The sequence below is a fragment of the Psammomys obesus genome, unplaced genomic scaffold (genome assembly GCF_907164565.1).
Source record: "Psammomys obesus unplaced genomic scaffold, mPsaObe1.curated_primary_1811, whole genome shotgun sequence".
NCBI lineage: Eukaryota > Metazoa > Chordata > Mammalia > Rodentia > Muridae > Psammomys > Psammomys obesus.
The window spans coordinates 6,788,914-6,807,632 of NW_026586589.1; the positions used below are offsets into that span (position 1 = coordinate 6,788,914).

Below are 18,719 nucleotides of genomic sequence, written 5' to 3' on the forward strand. Positions count from 1 at the left end.
TGTGTGTGTGTGTGTGTGTGTGTGTGTGTGTGTGTGTGTGTGTGTGTTTTCATTAGAATATCAATAGCCATCATAGCTCTTAGCTAGGTAGACAGACCATCCGTGGCTACTGGGTCCAGACATTTTCATGGCGTCAAAGTTTGGGTTAAAACTCTTTTTATAGGGCTGGAGCTGAATCAGAGCTGTTTTTAAAGCCTCAAATGCTTTTTGTTTAGTCACAGTCTGGGTTAGGGGCTCAGTGCCTCCTTTTGTGCTGGTGTTAGAGGTCTTGATATTTCAACAAATTGATATCCGGAGGCAGTGATTCCCACCTGCACCTAGGAACTTTTAGACCTTCTCTGGTCTTTGCAGTTGGAATGTGAAGGATGGCCGCAATCATGCTCCTTTTGCCTCACCCTTAGCTGGTAGCCAAGATAGGTAGACTCTGATGTACAAAGCTGGGCAACATTCTGTGGCCCAAGGTCTGTAACACCTGCAGCACTCTCTCGGTGGCCCTTTTATAATTTATTTACCTGAGAAACCTCTTTGCCAGTGAAAGGCTGAAGAAGGCATCTTTCAGGTCCAAGACAATGTACATGTTTCTCTGGAAGAATCAGACTCATAGAATCAGGTTCCAGGTTTCTTCACAGGCAGAAGTGTGTCCTCCATGGTGACTGGCAAGGCACTAGGATACCTAAACTAGGCAATATAGACTGTGCTTTCCCTTTGTGTTTCCAAGGTCAGTGGATATTGTTTAATCTGGCCAGAAGTGGCTGAGCTGATTAGTTTAACAATTACAGGAAGTTGGTATTGGGCCAGTCTTGGGAGTTAGTTTCCACTCATACCGTTGGGAATCTTTGTTGTCAATCTGAGATATAGTCCAACTATATCTTTTGGTTGGAGGCAGAACTTTCAGCTTAGATATTCTTCTGACAAAGGGTAAGACACCAAAATTTTGCTAAGTATCTGTAGTTTATGTCTCATCAATCTGGGAAGGTGACAGTGGCTTTCAGTTTATGCAAAAGGTCTTGTCCCAATCAGTTCTCTGAAGTTAAACACCTTTTGAGGTAACTCATGCACATTTTTCTCTTTTTAAAAAGATTTATTTATTTGTTATGTATACAGTGTTCTGCCTGCATGCCAGAAAAGAGCACAAGACCTCATTATAGATGATTATGAGCTATCATGGGTTGCTGAGAATTGAACTCAGGACCTTTGGAAGAGAAGCCAGTGTTCTTAACCTCTGAGCCATCCCTCCAGCCCACATTCACATTTTCTAAGTTTTACAACTTTTTTCTAATATATCTAGGCTGTGTGACAAAGGAATATTTTTTTTTTTAGTGAAAAGTGTTTAAAGTCTCCTTGGTCAGTGTTGAACAGAAGGGGAAATCCATTTTATTCAGCAGTGACCCCCATACCAGTGGTTTTTCTACTTTTGAGTTTTCTCAATGATATGAATCATTGGCTGGAAAGGACATAAATCATGAAGGAGGAAGGAGTGGAACTTTCTTTCTCCCTCTCTAGGACTGCTTAGCGCAGGCAGGGGAGTAGATGGAGTGTATAGTCCCACCACTGTAGGGAACTATTGCTCCCTTCCTGTGTGCTTAGATGTCAAGGGCCCTGGCTGAGTGGCCCAGCCCCTACCCACAGAGACCAACCCTACCCAGACCAGTCAGGGAGAAAGCAAGTGAGTGACAGGTGCCACAGATAGGTGGAGGTTGTTTTGGGTTTCTCTGGGCAACTTGGCAACGCCAAAAGGATTCGGATCCCCAACAAGAGGGGCTAGATCTTAAACTAGGATGGGGGTGAGAGTGGTCCCAGAGAAAGCTATTGGTCCAGACAGCCAGGTGTGGCTACCACACATTTATACACCTGAACAGACAGGGAGTCCAGTGACATCTCACATGGATCCCAGACGCTGGATCCGCAACAGCTTCTGACCTCTCCTAAGTGTCCGAACAGAAGGTGACAGGCAGGCAACTTTCTAATTTCTTTCCTTTTGGGGTGGAAGTATCAGATCCCTCCATCGTGTTACGCATCAAATGATCAGAAGGAGTCTTGGGATCTGGAACTCAGGTTGTGCACCTCCAATGAGTTCCATGAGCACTGCACCCTTCCAAGCTCTGAGGGGCTCTGAAACCTTTGTGGTCTCGAGCTCTTGGTCTCGGGATTTCATTGGGCCCTCCAGAAATGAGAGAGTCACTAGAGAAGCTGCTTGGACATAGGTGTAAGCCAATAGAAAGTCTTTATTGGCCACCCAGTAACTACACCGGGTGTTTGGGATCCCAGTGTAACACCGAGCCTTTTTGGGAGAAAGCTTTTTGTTTGTTTGTTTTCCCACTAATTAATTTACTTTACATCCCAATCAAAGCTACCCCCTCCCTCCTCTCCTCCCAGCCCTTCCCTCTCACTTCACCTTCCCTTCCCCCATTTCCCACATCCTCTCTCCTCAGAAAAGGGGAGGCCTTTCATGGATATCAACCCACCTTGGCATAATCAAGTTGCAGTAAGATCCCTCCTCTTCTCCTCCCTACTCCTTTTCCCATCCAGTCCCTCCCTCCATCTACCTCCAATGTCTGTCTTTTTTTCCCCCTTCTGAGTGAGATTCAATCCTTCTCCCTTGGGCCCTCCTTGTTACTTGGCTTCTTTGGACCTGAAGTTTATAAAATGGTTATCCTGTACTTTTTGGCTAATAGCCACTTATAAGTGAATATATACCATGTGTTTCTTTCTGGGTCTGGGTTACCTCACTTAGGATGATATTTTTTTAGTTCCATCCATTTACCTGCAAATTTCATGATGTTCTGGTTTTAAACAGCTGAGTAGGATAAATATACTACATTTTCTTTTCCATTCTTCAGTTGAGGGACATCTAGGTTGTTTCCAGTCTCTGGCTATTACGAATAAAGTTGCTATGAACATAGTTGAGCAAGTGTCCTTGTGGTATGGTGGTGCATCTTTTGGTTATATGCCCAGGAATGGTATAGCTAGGTATGGAGGTAGAACTATTCTCAGTTTTCTGAGAAACTGCCAAATTGATTTTCAAAGTGGTTATAGAAGTTTTCACTCCCATCAGCAAGTGTTCCCCTTGCTTCATATCCTTGCCAGCATGTGCTGTCACTTGATTTTTTTTGATCTTAGCCATTCTGAGAGGTATAAGATGGAATCTCAGAGTCATTTTGATTTGCATTTCCCTGATGACCAGAGATGTTGAACATTTCTTTAAGCTTCTTGGCCATTAGAGATTCCTCTGTTGAGAATTCTCTGTTTATCTCTGTATCTCATTTTTTAATTGTGTTATTTGATTTGTTGGTCTCCAGTTTCTTGAGTTCTTTATTATATTTTGGATATTAGCCCTCTGTTGGATATAGGGTTGGTGAAGATCTTTTCCCATTCTGTTGGCAGCCATTTTGTCATATTGATGGTGTCCTTTGCCTTATAAAAGCTTTTCAGTTTCATGAGGTCCCATTTATTAATTGTTGATCTTAGTGCCTGAGATGTTGGTGTTCTGTTCAGGAAGTTATTTCCTGTGTTAATGCGTTCAATGCTAGTTCCTATTTTCTATTCTATTAGATTTAATGTATCCAGATTTATGTTGAGGTCTCTGATCCACTTGTACTTGAGTTTTATGCAGGGTGATAAATATGGATCTATTTGCATTCTTCTACATATAGACATCCAGTTAAACCAGCATCATTTGTTGAATGTGCTGTCTTTTTTCATTGTATGGTTTTGGCTTCTTTGTCAAAAATCAAGTGTCTGTAAGTGTGTGGGCTTATTTCTGGGTCTTTAATTCAATTCCATTGGTCAACCAGTCTGTTTTTATGTCAATACCATGGGGTTTTTATTACTACTGCTGTGTAGTACAACTGGAAATCAGGGATGGAGATACCTCCAGAAGTTCTTTTGTTGTACATAATTGTTTTAGCTATCCTTGGTTTTGTTTTGTTTTGTTTTCCATAAGAAGTTGAGTATTGTTCCTTCAAGGTCTGTAAAGAATTGTGTTGGAATTTTGATGTGTTGAATCTGTAGGTTGCTTTTGGTAAGATAACCATTTTTACTATGTCAATTGATCCATGAGCATGGGAGATCTTTCCATTTTCTGATATCTTCTTCAATTTCTTTCCTTAAAGACTTGAAGTCCTTACCATACAGGTCTTTCACTTGCTCGGTTAGAGTTACACTTTCTTTGTGTTCAGTTTTACAGCCTGAATGTTACTTCCATCATGGAGTCAGTTGTGTTAAGGTCTGGGGCCTTGTCAGACCTTTCCTAGGTTTTTGAAAATGTTTTTATATTCTTTGCATGATCTAATTCCTCTACTTTGTCTTTGAGACCTGATAATCTATCTTCTACTTAATCTGTTCTTTCAGACTTACTTGAGTTTTTGTCAGTGTTTCTCTTTATTGAACCCAGTTTTCAAATCCTAGATTGCATTTGTCATTTCATTCAGCCTGTTTATGATTTCTCAGGCATCACTTAGAAATGTATTTTCTTTATGTTCGTCTGTATCAGCCAGTGAAACTTAGTTGTGGTTTGTTTTTGTTCAGTGGTGGTACAGGGGTTGGTTTGCCTGTTTTATGATACTTGGAATCAAATGAGCCCAAGCCCTGTTCTTTCTTTCCTTCATGGTATGAACACAGGATTCCACATGTTCCGGGTTTACCATTCCTGGTGATTTGTTCCAGTTGTTTGTTTTATTGTTGTTGTTTTGGAAAGACAGAGCCCAGGCTACCTTAGAACTCTTGCCTCAGCTCCTGAGCACTGGGATTACAAGCATGCCAGTGTGCCCGGCTTGTCCAGAGTCTCCTTATTGGATTTCTCTGATGATCCAAGAAGGTATTTTGCGGAAATCAATGAGTAATGTGTGTGTGTGTGTGTGTGTGTGTGTGTGTATACACTTTTATTTTTGCCTTTCTTGGCCATAAATAAGTTCTTAAAATATAGTATCTTCTAACAAAGAAATGCTACAAGAATAAAAATATGTTTCTTTAAATCCTTTTGTGTTAAAAATATGATCTGGATTATTTTAGATGGATGCTCCACCCCTCTCTCCATTCCCACATATTAAGCAACAGCCGGGCTCCCCACGCCGCATTTCCCAGCAGCACTCCATTTATGTCTCACCACACAAAAATGGACCAGGCCTCACCCCCAGGAGCGCTCTGTTGTACAAGTTCAATGGCAGCCCTTCTAAGGTACGGTGCATATAGACTTTGCTTAAGAGCAGTTCATGTCCATTCTTTTTCAATGTTGGGTTTCCAGTTAGAATTTTCAAGGAACTTTATGAAAAGTTGAATTTCAAGTAATCTTACCTCTTAAAGTTTAAGACTTCAGTTTATCAGTCAGCAGTCATTAATCTTTTTGTTACAAAGCTACCACTATAACATGCTTTGTGTGACCAGAAACATGTTATTTAGCTAGGCCCGGTGGAACATACCTGGATTCCCAGCACTCAGCTCTTGAGTTGCTTGAACAGTCTCAGAAGTTTATTAGAAAAGCAGTTAACAACACCTAACAGTGTGTGGAAGCTCTGCGGAGAGTTCAGGCCCCCATGTCAAACACAGCTTAGCAAGGGCTGGGAGCTCTGAAATGGAATCAGGGCCATCAGGCACGAGTGGGGCTTCTTACACAATTCTAGAGAGCCAGGCTCCCTGCTTCTCTAGCACAGGACAGAGGAGTGGGTGGGAAGCAGGGTATGTGACCCCAGTGCCCTTTTGATGTGTCCTCCCAAGCCTACATACTCAACATCCCAAGTAAAAAAATCTCAGGCACCTTCAGGTCTGTTAGCTGGAGATTTCATGGAGAGCGCTGTCCGTATCCATGAGGAGGGGGAGGAGTGCTGCTGCGCTGTTGTGGCTTGAGCAGCAATCCGAGCTGCACTCTAGCAGTGCCAAGGCAGGCAGGGTTTGAGTCCAGGTCCAGCCTGAACTGTCTCCCTGAAAAAGCATGACTAGTCCCTGGATTTGATCCTTGTACCAAAAAAAAGAGAAAAAGAAGAGAGCTAAATTCATGTGGCATTTCAGGGAGTAAGATACTGGTTTCTGGTTTTTAGGGTGTTTGTTTAGTGTTGGTTTTGTTTTTTAGAGATCGGTTTTCTCTGAGTAGCCCTGGCTATCCTGGAACTCACTCTGTAGACCAGGGTGACCTCCTCACAGAGGTCCTCTGCCTCCCAAGTGCTGGAATTAAAGGTGTGCATCACCACTGCCCCTTCTTTTTTTAAAAAAATTTTTTTAGATGTTATGTTTCTGTTTGTTAAGTTTTTATTTTATTATTTTATGTGAGTGCATGTATTTCTGTGTACCACTTGTGTGCATGGTGCCCTTGGAAGTTAGAAGATGGCATCAGGTCCCCTGGAATTGAAGTTTCAAACAGTTGTGAGCTGCCATGTGGGTGCTAGAAATTAAACCTGGGTCCTCTGGAAGACCAGCCAGTGCTGTCACCCACTGAGCCATCTCTTTGGTGATTGTTTGTTTGAAATTTTTTGCTTTGGTTTGTTTTGACAAGTGTCTCAATAAATTGTCTGAGCCACCCTAAACTTGTAAGGATTGATTATAAGGCCGTGCTCCGTGGGAATGATCACTTTAAAGATGGCTTTGAAAGTTAAGTGCATTAGATGGATGACAGCCAGGTTAATGAAAATAAATTAGAGAACAGGGACTTCCTCTCATGTTTACTTTTATGGAAATACTAGCTCTGTCTTTACCCAGCACATTGATGGAGACACATCAGTGATACACTTTTTCAGCATTTCTAAGATTACACAGCAGCATCTTAAGTTTCTAGAAGCCACAGGTGTTACTTGGACAAATTGTGTCAGTGCAATAACAGCTCCTTAACTCCTCAATTTCCTCTTTGGTTCCACGCTTACTATATTTGCCAAAGAAAATTGGCCAGGATGAGATTTATATTTCCTCCTCCAAGATTTATTTCCCAGAAAGGTGTTTAGAAGATACTAGGCCATCTGGGATCTGAGGCAGTGATTTCAAAATCAGAGTCAGAATCCCCTGGGGAGCTTGCTGAACACAAGTACTGTCCTGCAGTACTCTCTGTAGAATCACAGCGAGCTAGCAGGAGGGCCAGGTGCAACATTCACTCCAGACAACTGGGATGCAGTTTCAGAACCTTTCTTGAGCCTATAATGTCTGCACTACGTGGGTTGACTCACAGACCGCACCTTCTAAATCTGAGTCTTTACATGACTGAGATCCCCAGACAATCAAGCACATCAGAGTTTGAAAGCATTACTCGGTTAAACCAGGCATAGGAGTGCAGCAGTCAGAGGCAGACAGACTTCTAGTAGTTCAAGGGTAGCCTGAGCTATGTAATGAGATCTTGTCTCAGAGAAAAGAAAAGGGCCAGTCAGTTGACTCGGCAGGTTAAATGCCCTTTCCACCGAGCCTGATGACCAGTTATATCCCTAAGACCTTTGTGATAGAAGAGAACTGACTCATGCAAATTGCCCTTTGATGTCCACTTATGTACTGTGATATGTACATGCCCTCACAACAGAAGCAAACACACAGAAAGTTTTTAAAAAGTGCATATTTGTATATGTATATATATACACACACACATATATAACATTTTTGGTTATGCATATACACACGGAAAACTTGGGTTGTAGCTGGCAAGAAAGTGCAGTGAGAGAAAGCTCTTGCTGGCTGTATTGGCTGGTTTTGTCACAAACCACAGTCATCAGTGAGAAGGAGCCTCAGTTGAGGAAATGCCTCCATGAGATCCAAGCTGTAGGGCATTTTCTCAATTAGTCATCAGTGGGGGAGGGCCCAGCCCACTGTGTATGGTGCCATCCCTGGACTGGTGGTCCTGGGTTCTGTAAGAAAACAGTCTGAGCAAGGCAGTAAGCAGCAACCCTTCAAGGGCCTCAGCATCAGCTCCTGCCACCAGGTTCCTGCCTGTTTGAGTTCCTGTCCTCACTTCCCCCATGATGGACTATGATCTGGAAGTGTAAGCAGAATAAGCCCTTTCCTCACAACTTGCTTTTCGGTCATGGTGCCTTATCACAGCAGTAGACACCCTGAGAAGCTGCACAGTCCTGGTGACCTAAAGGAGAAAAAGGCAGTCAGCTTAGTTCTTTACTTATAATTTCTTTTTTTTTTTTTTCCTGCCTTTTACACATGCCCCCTTGCTTTTGTAGAGTTTGAAAGATATCAACAACATGATAAGGCAAGGTGAACAGAAAACGAAGAAGCGTGTAATCGCCATCAGTGGAGACGCAGAATCACCTGCCAAGCGTCTCTGCCAAGAGAACGATGACGTTTTACTTAAGCGACTGCAAGACGTTGTCAGTGAAAGAGCAAATCACTAATGTCATGACCTTTTCTGATCTTTTGGGTTGTTCTGGAGAAAGTTGGGGGCTCCGTCCTTCACACGTTTATTACTGGGTTATACAAAACTTGCACCAAAAGTAAGCTCCTTTTTCAAAGCATTTATTCAACATGTATCTGACATTTTTTCAAAGCATTTATTCAACATGCATTCTGAGCTAGATTAGAAAAGACTGTTTTAAGTGCCTTTATAAATATTAATACGATTTAAATGTTTGTTACTTGGCTTACATTTTAGGATGAATTAAGGATAAACTTCCTTAGCTGTCTTTTCCAAATAATCAAATGTCTCCTTTCCCTTTTTAATATGAGGTCAGTGAGTCTGAGATACTTGTACTGTCTGCTCCTGTTGAGCTCCCATGATATGTGGCTCCGTGTGCACCAGCCTGCCTTGGGCCTCCTGGAGTAACTGTACCTCAGGTGCCACGACCACGCTGGACTGGCTATGCCCTGTCTTCTTCCTCTCGTTGAGTACAGGCAGCTTTGTACCTGAGCACTGCCCCGTCCAGTCTAGGGCCCTCTTAGCCTGATGTCACAACCCTATGAAAGGGACACTTGCTTATTTTTAAAACTACTATATAGTTTTGACTTTCGTGATATTGCCTTTATTATTATATGTGATTGTATTCATTTGCATAGTTCTCAAAATAAGAAACTGTTTCTTAATCTAGGAGAATAAAATTTAGATATATGAGAAATTAAATTTCCTTAGTAAAGTAACATTAAGATAAGATCATTTTTGTTGGGCACGGTAGGACATGCCTGTAATTCCAGTACACAGGAGGATGGCTGGGAATGTCAGGCTGGCCTGGCTACATAGCAAGTTCCAGAGTAACTTGGGCTACATAGCAAGACCCTGACTCAAAAAGCTAAATTATTCATTCTTGTTGTTTATTTAATTTCCTGAAAATATTTGAAGCTTTCACATTAAAATCACTTCATGCCTTATCATCGAAATGTTTCAGTTCAAGAGCCACTTTGTTTTTTCTGTTTTGTATCACCGTTTGTTCTGGTAATTATGATTTCTCATGAGTTTTCCACTGGGGTTTAACTCCTGGATCCTTTTGAAGATTTTTCCACACTGGAAGTATAGCCTTTGAAAGAATCAGGTCTTTAATGTTCACCTTTCTTGTGTGTTTCTAGAATCTGAAAGGATGTGAATAAGCCATTTTAATTAATATTTGGATGATGTATCAGTAACGGCAAACCTTATTTTTTAAAATATAAAGTGTTGGCTTGGCAGTCTAGCTCAGCATAATGTTTAATATCCAACACTAGTTAATTTGAATTATTCCAAGATTTGGCTGCCAATTAATGATGAGTGCTAAACAAAATTTTATTTTTAAATTTTAAAAAGAGGTTTGGATTATATTTTGCTTTTTGGAAAATTGTATTCTTGTGTTTTGTGTAGTATCTACACATGTTGTAATAAGCCAAATAGTAGTCTGTCTTGAATTTTTGTACATATTTCTGTGTAGCTATAACTACTGTATCACTTTCATTATTAATGTATAAAATATAAATGGGGTTTATTCAATGTCTGTGTTAAACTTAAGACATGTTTTTACCACCTTTCAGGACTTTGTATTGATGTACATAAAATAGTTAATAAAAATTGGAGTTTTAAAAACTCAGTCCTCGTGTGACTAGAAGAACTGGAGTGTGTGGGTGGGGACCTCCCTATTTTGAGGAACAGGGGAAGGATTCGAGAGGGAGGGTAGGGCTTGGCAGAGATGAGGGAGGGGCCTATGACCGAGATGTAAATTGAGTTAATTAAAAGGAAAAAAAAACTATTAAACTGTACTTTTTACTGTATAACCAGAAGCAGATGTGCAGCCATCTAAAATACATGTTTTTTTTACAGTGAGAACTATTATTCTTTCATCGGCAAAAAGAAAAAAGTTACATCATTTGCAGGAAAACAGGTGGAGGTAGAGAGGGCTGTGTAGAGCTGAACAGACTTTACTGCCTGTCATCTCAGATGTATAACAACATGGATATACTCGGTATGAATGTAGTATGCATGCACCATGGGTAAGCCTCAAATTACAAACTAAGTGAAAGCACTCAGGTATTTATTACAGGTGTGCATATTACAGTCCAGAAAAGGCAAAACTAGAGTGACAAGCAGACCAGCTGCTGACCAGGTACAGAGTGTGACCCCTCCTGAGGCTCTGCTGCTGTATTAGACTAGCTAATGGTAGCAATGACAAGTTTCTTCTCTGTTGTTGCTCAGATTACCAGGCAAATCCATGCTGGCAAAAGACAAGCTGATGTGACTACTGAGAAGTCTAAACTCCAAAGCCCCCAAGACACCCCCAGAAGACCCCGATCTATTTGGCTAATCTGACTCCATGACATGCTTCATTTTCAACTTTGCCTAACTAGGCCTGAGATCCTGTTTTTCAGAACATAGAAAAACAGTTTCTGGAAAAACTGCCACTCGTAGACAGCCAATCAGCTTAAAGGTTAACACATGGGCTTGAGCTAAGTCTAATGATTCAGCAAACCTGAGGAAAAGTCCCTAACAACTCTGGACAGTGCCTAAATGTTTAGCCAATCCTAAATCCCCTTTACCTCCTGAGTCACACTAACCAATCAAATGAAAGGTTCCCTCACTTCCGGAACTCCCCGATTGCCTTTACGATGAGCCTGGACGGTCTCCTTCTAAGGAATGGTGGCCCGGCATGCTGATAACTTTCTGCAGAATAAACGCTCTCCGCTTTTGCATACTACTTGAATCTGGGCTTCTTCTTCAGTGACTCTCATGCCCTAACACTACCACTTAAATTTAGGAACCCATAAATGTGAGTTTGCTTTGTTTTATTTGACCGCCCTGGAACTTGCCTGGTAGACCAGGCACAGCCTCAAATGCATGTCTTTGCCTCCTGAGTGCTAGGACTAAAGATGTGCGTCACCACACCCAGCTCTTCACAGCCTGGCCTTGCAACATCTTAAAAGCAAGAGTGCTGTTTACTCAGCATAAGTTACAGAAAAAGAATTTCAATGCAAATTAGGTGTAAGCTTCAGGGAACTTGGTTTGCGTGTGACCCTGGAGAAGTAGCTCATTTCACCTGAGCTTCATTTCTTTACCTCTTAATGTGGATATGATAGCATGGGGGTGGGGGGGTGCTTCGTGCAGGATCGATGCCCTGCCTGCTAGGACAGGACCTTCCTTGCCTTTGGACTAAAGGAGTCGTAGGTAAGTTGACTGAGTGCGGCTTTGGAGGTCACTCACCTTGGCAGTCGTTATCTCTAGGTCTTCTGCTGGGGCAGGCATTCTCCTCACCCGCGCACTGCTTTCTGCGCAGCCCCGGTGCTTTGTCGCTTTTACCTCGTCTCACTGCTTTCCTCCTCTCCCCTTTGTTTCTAACAAAATCTTAAGTGTTCCATTTTACCAATAATGACTCAGGAGCCAGGTACTGGGGTGAAAACCTGATAGCTCAGAGAGACAAAGAAAGCACCCAGCTGAGCCCATGTTGTCCCCCACCCCCCAAAAAAGGAAGCCTCTTTTCCCACCCTGTCTCCAAAAAACAACCTTCAAACTGAATGTCCCTCCCTTCTACTTCCTGTGGGTCTCTGTATGTCCTCTTGACTTCTTCTGTATGGTTTTTTTTTCTGTGTTCCCTCAGTCAGCTGGTTGCTTGCTCTGCCTCTTGTTCCAGGGTTAACTTTAATTCTGTTTACAATACTCAAGCAGAAAGCTTTGGAGTAAAAGTGTATGCTAGGGCTGACAGGTAGCACAACTAGAAGCTGGTTTTTCCAGGAAACAACACAATCTTGGGGTTCACAGTGTGAGCAAAAGCCTCCTGCTATTTCGAAACTCCAGGCATTCTTCTGCTTAGCAGGACTTGCTTCCTCTCTCTATACCACACTGATGACTCCTTCATCTCTGCTCAAATGTCAGCTTTCTCAAAGACCTGTCCTGACCATCCTACCCAACATGGCGACTCTATCTCTCTCTACTCCTGCTGTCTTAGTCCACTCTTCTGCAGCACCAGCTTCTGACATACTCGACAAGTCTTCTATTGTTAATTACATTATTGTTCACTGCTGGCCTTGCCACCAGAATATGAGTACGCAGGGATTTTTGTCTATATAGTTTATTGATGTGTCCTGCCTGTTCTGAGCAGTGCTGGGCAAATTCTAAGTACCCAGTAAACACTCAAATTTTATGGGTGAATGAAAATGTATTAAAAATCACATAAACATAACTCTAGAATAACCAGTCAAGAAAACCCTTGAGACTTAAAAATTATAGACACTAAGGCAAAAATGAAATGTCTGGCTCGGCTATTATCTGGGTCTGTATGTGTGTGTCTGTCTGAGGGCATCATGAATGATCGGTAAGTGCTCTATTCACTGAGATACAGCCCAACCCTAGCCAAATACCATTTGTGTGCGTGTGATATATGTACATGTTGGTGTTCTGAATTACACAATTAGCAAGTCAGTTTCCTATACGAAACCTCTTCTCGGAACTATGAGTTGTCTGAAGAAACCATCCCCTAAGCAGTTCTCAGCCACAGGAGACTTCTTGGCTTGCTAGGCATATCTCAGGACTAAGTTATGCAAGGGCTCTGAGAATCCTTCAGGAAGAACAACTCGGTAAGTCTCAGATGTCAATCACTGTGTACAAAAGGCTATGTCAGAGCCTAGGTGCCATCACTCGGAAATTCGTACCAGATACGATGGCTCTGCTAAAATTCTGCTGTTACATGCACACGTGTGTACAGGTGTGCCTGTCCGTGTCCGTGCGCGTGGGATGGTCAAAGAATCACATGTATGTACGGTCCTGTTCTTTGCTTTATTCTCTTACTCTTTATTCTCTTATTCTGCTTTATTCTCTTATTCCTTGTTTGTTTATTTGACCAGGTCTCACTATGTAGCTCTGGCTAGCCTGATGCTTGCTCTGTATACTAGGCTGGCTCACAGAGAGTTCCCTGCCTCTGCCTCATGAGTGCTGGCATTAAGGACGCACATCACCACACCTAGCAAGATGAGGTCTCTTACCGGACTTGAAGGAGACCGGCAGTCAGCAAGCTTCAGTGACCCTCTAGCCCCCCCCCCCCGCCCCCCAACGCTGCAGTTACAGGTGTGCAGAGGCCCACGCAGTCCTCCTGTCTGCTCTGCGTCCCCACCCACCACGCCACCTCCCCAGCTACATGTGGTTGCTCTTGAGACAGGGACTCCCTCGGTCAACCAGGCCGCTCTGAATTCAAGATCCTCCTGCCTCTGTCTCCCTAACAGCTGGGATTTATTTTATTTTATTTTTCCTTTTAAGAATTTGGGTTTCCGCGTTGAAATTTGCGTAGATGGGGAGAAAAACTATTTCCAGGAAGCACTGTTTAATGAAGGATGAAGAGAAAGTGAAACAATGAATCAGTGATGATGCTTGGCTGTGGAGAGGTGTAGAAACAAGCCTGATACATCCAGGACCAGCTTGCACAATTCATCTGGTTATGTCACAGATGGAAGTCCAGAACAAATTTCTTGGAATGGGGAGGGCACTGGCAAAATGGACCTTAAAATAGTTGCTCTCATTGCCTTGCTACTACTCTACTACTGACCATGGTAAGACCGACATCAGAAGACATAGGCTTGGGTGGGGGTTCCTCTCTGTGGGAAAGGATCCTGTTTGATGTAGGCACTGCTTCCCAGGCTGTGGGATGACTGAGTGGGACCAGGTCACCAGGACTATAAGTAGAATTGTCCAGGTGGCACACTGAAAAAAAAAAAAAAAGTTGAAATCCTGTGTCAATGTGATCTTGAGCCGGTGACCGTAATAGTTCAAAAGGTTAAGGGCCTCTGTAAATGAGAAGATTGGGAAGATAATACATATATATACTCAAACATTATGGGGGCCTGGCCTCCCATGCCACAGCATATATATGGAGGTCAGAGGACAGTTCTCCAGAGTCGGCTCCCTTCTTCCACCCTTCAGTAGGGCCTTAAGACTCAAGCTCAGATTGCTACGATGGCCCAGCCAGCGCCTCTTCCCATTAAGTCACCTTGCTAGGCCAAGTGGAGCACAAGTGCAATTGATGGAACTTAAATCCCTGTTTGCTCACTTCCTCCTGCCTAATGCTATGGGGAAAGACTTTCCCACAAACCTTAGAAGCAGCGTTTTTCAAATTAGCCATCATGGATTTCAAGCACATCTTTTACCCTCTTGTTTCAGCTTCTTACGTCTGGACAGCTGTGGGGTATTCTCACCAAATGCTCTGTGGCCAGGGTGGAGCATGTTCGTCCGGGCCTGACTTATTGTCCAAATGCAACCCTTCCCCACACTGCCTGCCTTGAGTCTGTAGGAACTATAGTTGAAAATGTTGGGTTGCCAGGCGCCGTCGCTCATGCCTGTAAACCCCAGCCCTCAGGGAGGCAGAGTGCTGGGACAGCGCAGAAATCAGTATGGGGTCACATTCTGGAACCCCTCACCTCGGAGGGTGGCAGCAGGAGTATTTCAGGTTTACCGTCATTCTTAGCCATGTGGTGAATTCGAGACTGGCCTGGGATATTAAAACAACAACCCTGTGCCAACAACAAAAACTGGTGAAAGCTTGGAGCTGCTAAGCTTGAGAAGCTTCTGATTACTTGGGCCTTTGTGGTGGAAAGAGAGAACTGACTCCCACAAATTGTCTTCTGGTCCCTATATATGCCCCATAGCACGTGTATACACATTAAATTTTTCATTAAACAAGTATGCATGTGTGTGCCTTTAAGCCCAGCACTTGGGAGGCAGAGGCAGATCTCTGTCAGTTCAAGGCCAGCTACATAGTGAGTTCCAGGACAGTTAGAACTACATAGTGAGACCCTGTCTCGAAACAACAAACAAACAAATTTTAAAAAACCCAAGAAATATATGAAATGATGTGGTGGCTAACATTTGCAATCTCAGCGCCGAGGAGGCCGAGGCAGGAAGATCCTGAATTCGAGGCCAGGCCAGGCTACCCAGAGAGAGAGACTGTGTTTCAAACAGTAAGTAACAGATGAAGGGTCGGCGAGTGATGACAAATCTTGGTAACAACTTGACTGCATCTGGAAATTTGATTAGATTATTTAAAACAGGAAGGCCTAGCCTAACTCCAGGCGGGATCTTCTGGTGACAGCCCAGATACAAAGACGTGAAAATGGGTGGACAGCTTTCTGCCTGCTTGACCTCCCTCCCCCTCACTGGCATGTCCATTTATCCCATTGCCGAGGCGTTCCTTTTGCATTAGAGCTGACTTCTTTGGGATCCCAGTGTAGACAGAGGACCAGCAGCTCTCCAAGAATCCTCCAGGACTCCAGTGCCAGACCGGGACTGCTATGACAACCAGCCTCCTGGACCAAACAATTACCACATTTTTCAGAGCCACACTGCCAGTTGTTGATGAACTTGACTCCTGTAAGCCAGTCTAATAAATCCCTTTAAATACACATACACATATAACTATTTATTCTATCATTTCTGTTCCTTTAGAGAACGCTGACTAATACAAAGTATTAAGAGCCCTTAGAAGCAGGCCCTGTCTGCCGTTTCTTGCTTCTCTCTCCCTTTCCCCCATCTCTCCCTCTCATCCCTGCCTGTATATTTCACTTTCCTTTAGAACAGTGCCCTGAACACAACAGCGCTGTCTGCTAAAAATACCTTGGTTTATCAAATTTCTAGTGTTCTTTTTTTGGTGCTGGGGATTGACCACGGGGCCTCAGTTCTACTAGGCTTCACCTGCAGCTGTGGGGCTTACAACTAAGCAGGCATCTTATTCTTACTCCTTAACGTTAAAATAACCTAGCTGGTTACGGTTTCCCGAAAAGGTGTTGGCTTTTTTAATTAGCTGTTGTCACCGTATTAGTAATGCCTGGATAAGGATTTATGGGGAAGTTTCGGTCCTGCCCCAAAACGGTTTAAAGCAAGTAAAGCAAGAGAAACGCCTACCACTCAGACACTAGAAACTAGTAAAAATCCTATCTGTTTGGAAATAAGTTCGGCACCTCAGGCGGTCCTCTGCCAGCTAACTGTGAATCTGTGAAACGCAAAAGGACAGTCCTGGAACCAGCTGTCAATCATTTCAGGGTCTTCCAGCTAGGCCAGTCCCTTGCCCATTGTTTTCCCCCGCACTGGGATGGTGCTGGCAGCTCTGTTGCCTTTTAGGTTTTTTTTTTTTTTTTTTTTTTTTCACAGGTTTACAGCACGGAGTGTTTGAAACCCGGCAAAAAGTACTTGTTTCGAGAAAGGTACCTGCAGTTCACTAGAAGAGCCTTTAGTCTGGAGTGTGGTGGAACCTTCATTAGGCCCAGGTGTCCTCTTAACCTGGCCGTGTCCTTACTGGACTCTCCACCCTTAACTACAACCCTTAAGTTTTGTTTCTCTAATAACTCCGCCCTTTTGGAGAAACTAGGGCGGGGTTAAGGGAGGCCGCACAGTCATTACGCTTGCGCAATAGGCCGGGCGCTAGCGCCCCAGGGAGGCCACGCTCCCAGGGCCGATGTCCAGCGCGCCTGCGCACTAGGGAGGCTGGCAATGCTAAAAGGGCTCGCCTTGAGGGCTGCGGCGTCAGTGCGACTGCGCGCCAGCCGAGTGCCGCGGTTCTTGACTTCGCTGCGCCGGGTGTCGGAGGTAGCCATGCAGAGAGCAGAGCCGGAGCAGCCTGCTAAGCGGCCCCGCTGCGATGGCAGCCCAAGGACTCCACCGAGCACCCGTCCTGCAGCGACGAGCGCGTCTCCGTACTTGGACATCCGAAAGTGGGAGCCCGAGGACGTGTGCTCCTTCTTAAAGGAGTGTGGCTTCCGAGAGGAGAAAGTGCTGGACAGCTTCAGAGGTAGCTGGGCTGAGGGACCAGGGATGGTGACCGAGCAGCCGAGCGGAGAGGACCCACGCGGGAGGGGGAGGCCCCTGGGGGAAGCGGCTGGCGGCGGGAACCCGAACCTGAGGCGGGCTCCCCACGAGAGCCGTCCAGAGACGGTCTACGCAAGGTGGGCACAGAAGTACGAGCCCATAAGGTTCCGGCTCTGGGGGGCTTCGAACCCGGGAAGCACAGGGAAGGTTGCATTCACTTCTGGTGCATGGGTCTCCCCAGGAACTTGTCACCTCTTCTGCGGACAGGAGAGATCCTCGCCCTTCTAGAAGACTTAGCGCCAGACCTCGGGCAGTGGCTTGCGGTCTTTGAGGCTCACCTGTTTAGGGAGATCCTTCTGAGCTAACCGCAGCTCCCGGAACACTTGGCCCCATCAGAGATTTGGGGCGCTTTTAAGTTTCACTAGTAAGCCCTTCCGGGGATTTGGGGGGGTTCTCTAAAAGGGGAAGTTGGTTAATCTCTGGATTCTCCCTGGCTACCGTAGCGTCCCAGGAGGGTTCAGTATGTGCCGACCGCATTTGCAGAGGACTACTGAGCAGTTTCTCTTCCAGAAATAAGAACAGCCAGTCAGTTGACCCCTGGACCCCCAACATTCCACAGCTTGGCCACAGAGAGGGGAGGGTACAGGCTGAGGGTTTTAAGTGACTCTTCTGGTTCTTGCTCATGCAGTCAAACGTTTGGAACCTGCTCCACTTTTTTTTGTGGTGTGTGCTAAGCATGATCTCCTGAGGTGTTTGAGCGGGAAATCTCTCTTCCGTGGTTGTGCGTTGCAAATTCAGTAAGCTTTGCTTCTTGTGGGGCAGTCCTGTGTGCCTAACTGAAGGACTGAGTTCGAAGTTGAAAGTTCAGGACATAAAGGTAGCTGAAATGTAGGAACTCACATTTCTTTTTTCCCTTCCCGGCTTCCTCCACAGGAAAGTAACTTTTTTTTGGTGGGGGCGGGGCAAGAGGCTAAGCCAGGGTGTCTCAGTAGTCAGGAGTCAGTCCTAGCTGCCCTGGAACTTGCTCTGTAGACCAGCCTAGCCTCGACTCAGAGATCCACCTGCCTCTGCCGCCTGACTACTGGGATTAAAGGAGTAGGCCACCACACCGGGCAATGTTTTATTTTAATTTTTTATGTATGTGTGTTCTGCCTTCGTGTGTGTATATGTGCACCATGTATGAGCCTGGTGTCCTTGAAGCCAGAAGATGATACAGCTCCTAGAAACTGGAATTACACATGGTTGTGAGCTGTCGTAGGGGTGTTGAGAACTGAATCAGAGCCCTCGGCAAGAGCAGTGAGTGCTCCTAACAGCTGAGTTATCGCTTCTGGCCTTACTGTTATTAAATTATGGTTGTATAGGGTTGGAGAATGAACAGAGTGAAGGGAGGTCTGTGGGTCTGCATATGAGTGCAGTGTCCATGGATGCCAGAAGAGGGCGCCCAAACCTCTGGAGCTGGAGTTATAGGCAGTTGCGTAAGGTCTAAAGCTGGTGTCTGAACTTAGTCCTCTGCAGAACAGTATGTGCTCTTATGTGATAAGCCGTCTTATCTTATTCCTGCCTCAGATGATGTTTT

The 18,719-nt window shown here is 44.5% G+C and overlaps 2 protein-coding genes across 4 annotated transcripts in view; both read left to right on the forward strand.

Moving 5' to 3' along the window:
- Positions 1-9,935, forward strand: part of Rbl1 (RB transcriptional corepressor like 1) — a 57,311-nt gene extending 47,376 nt beyond the window's left edge. For both annotated transcript variants that reach the window (XM_055602441.1, XM_055602442.1), the window contains 2 exons: positions 5,011-5,175; positions 8,136-9,935. In XM_055602441.1, the coding sequence (XP_055458416.1) occupies positions 5,011-5,175; positions 8,136-8,306 (336 nt within the window). In that variant the 3' untranslated portion in view covers positions 8,307-9,935. The remainder of the gene's footprint in view (positions 1-5,010; positions 5,176-8,135) is intronic.
- A 6,923-nt stretch (positions 9,936-16,858) lies between these two features.
- The window catches only part of Samhd1 (SAM and HD domain containing deoxynucleoside triphosphate triphosphohydrolase 1), a 35,808-nt gene continuing 33,947 nt past the window's right edge, over positions 16,859-18,719 (forward strand). For both annotated transcript variants that reach the window (XM_055602203.1, XM_055602201.1), the window contains exon 1: positions 16,859-17,126. In XM_055602203.1, coding sequence (XP_055458178.1) covers positions 16,931-17,126 — 196 coding nt within the window. In that variant the 5' untranslated portion in view covers positions 16,859-16,930. The remainder of the gene's footprint in view (positions 17,127-18,719) is intronic.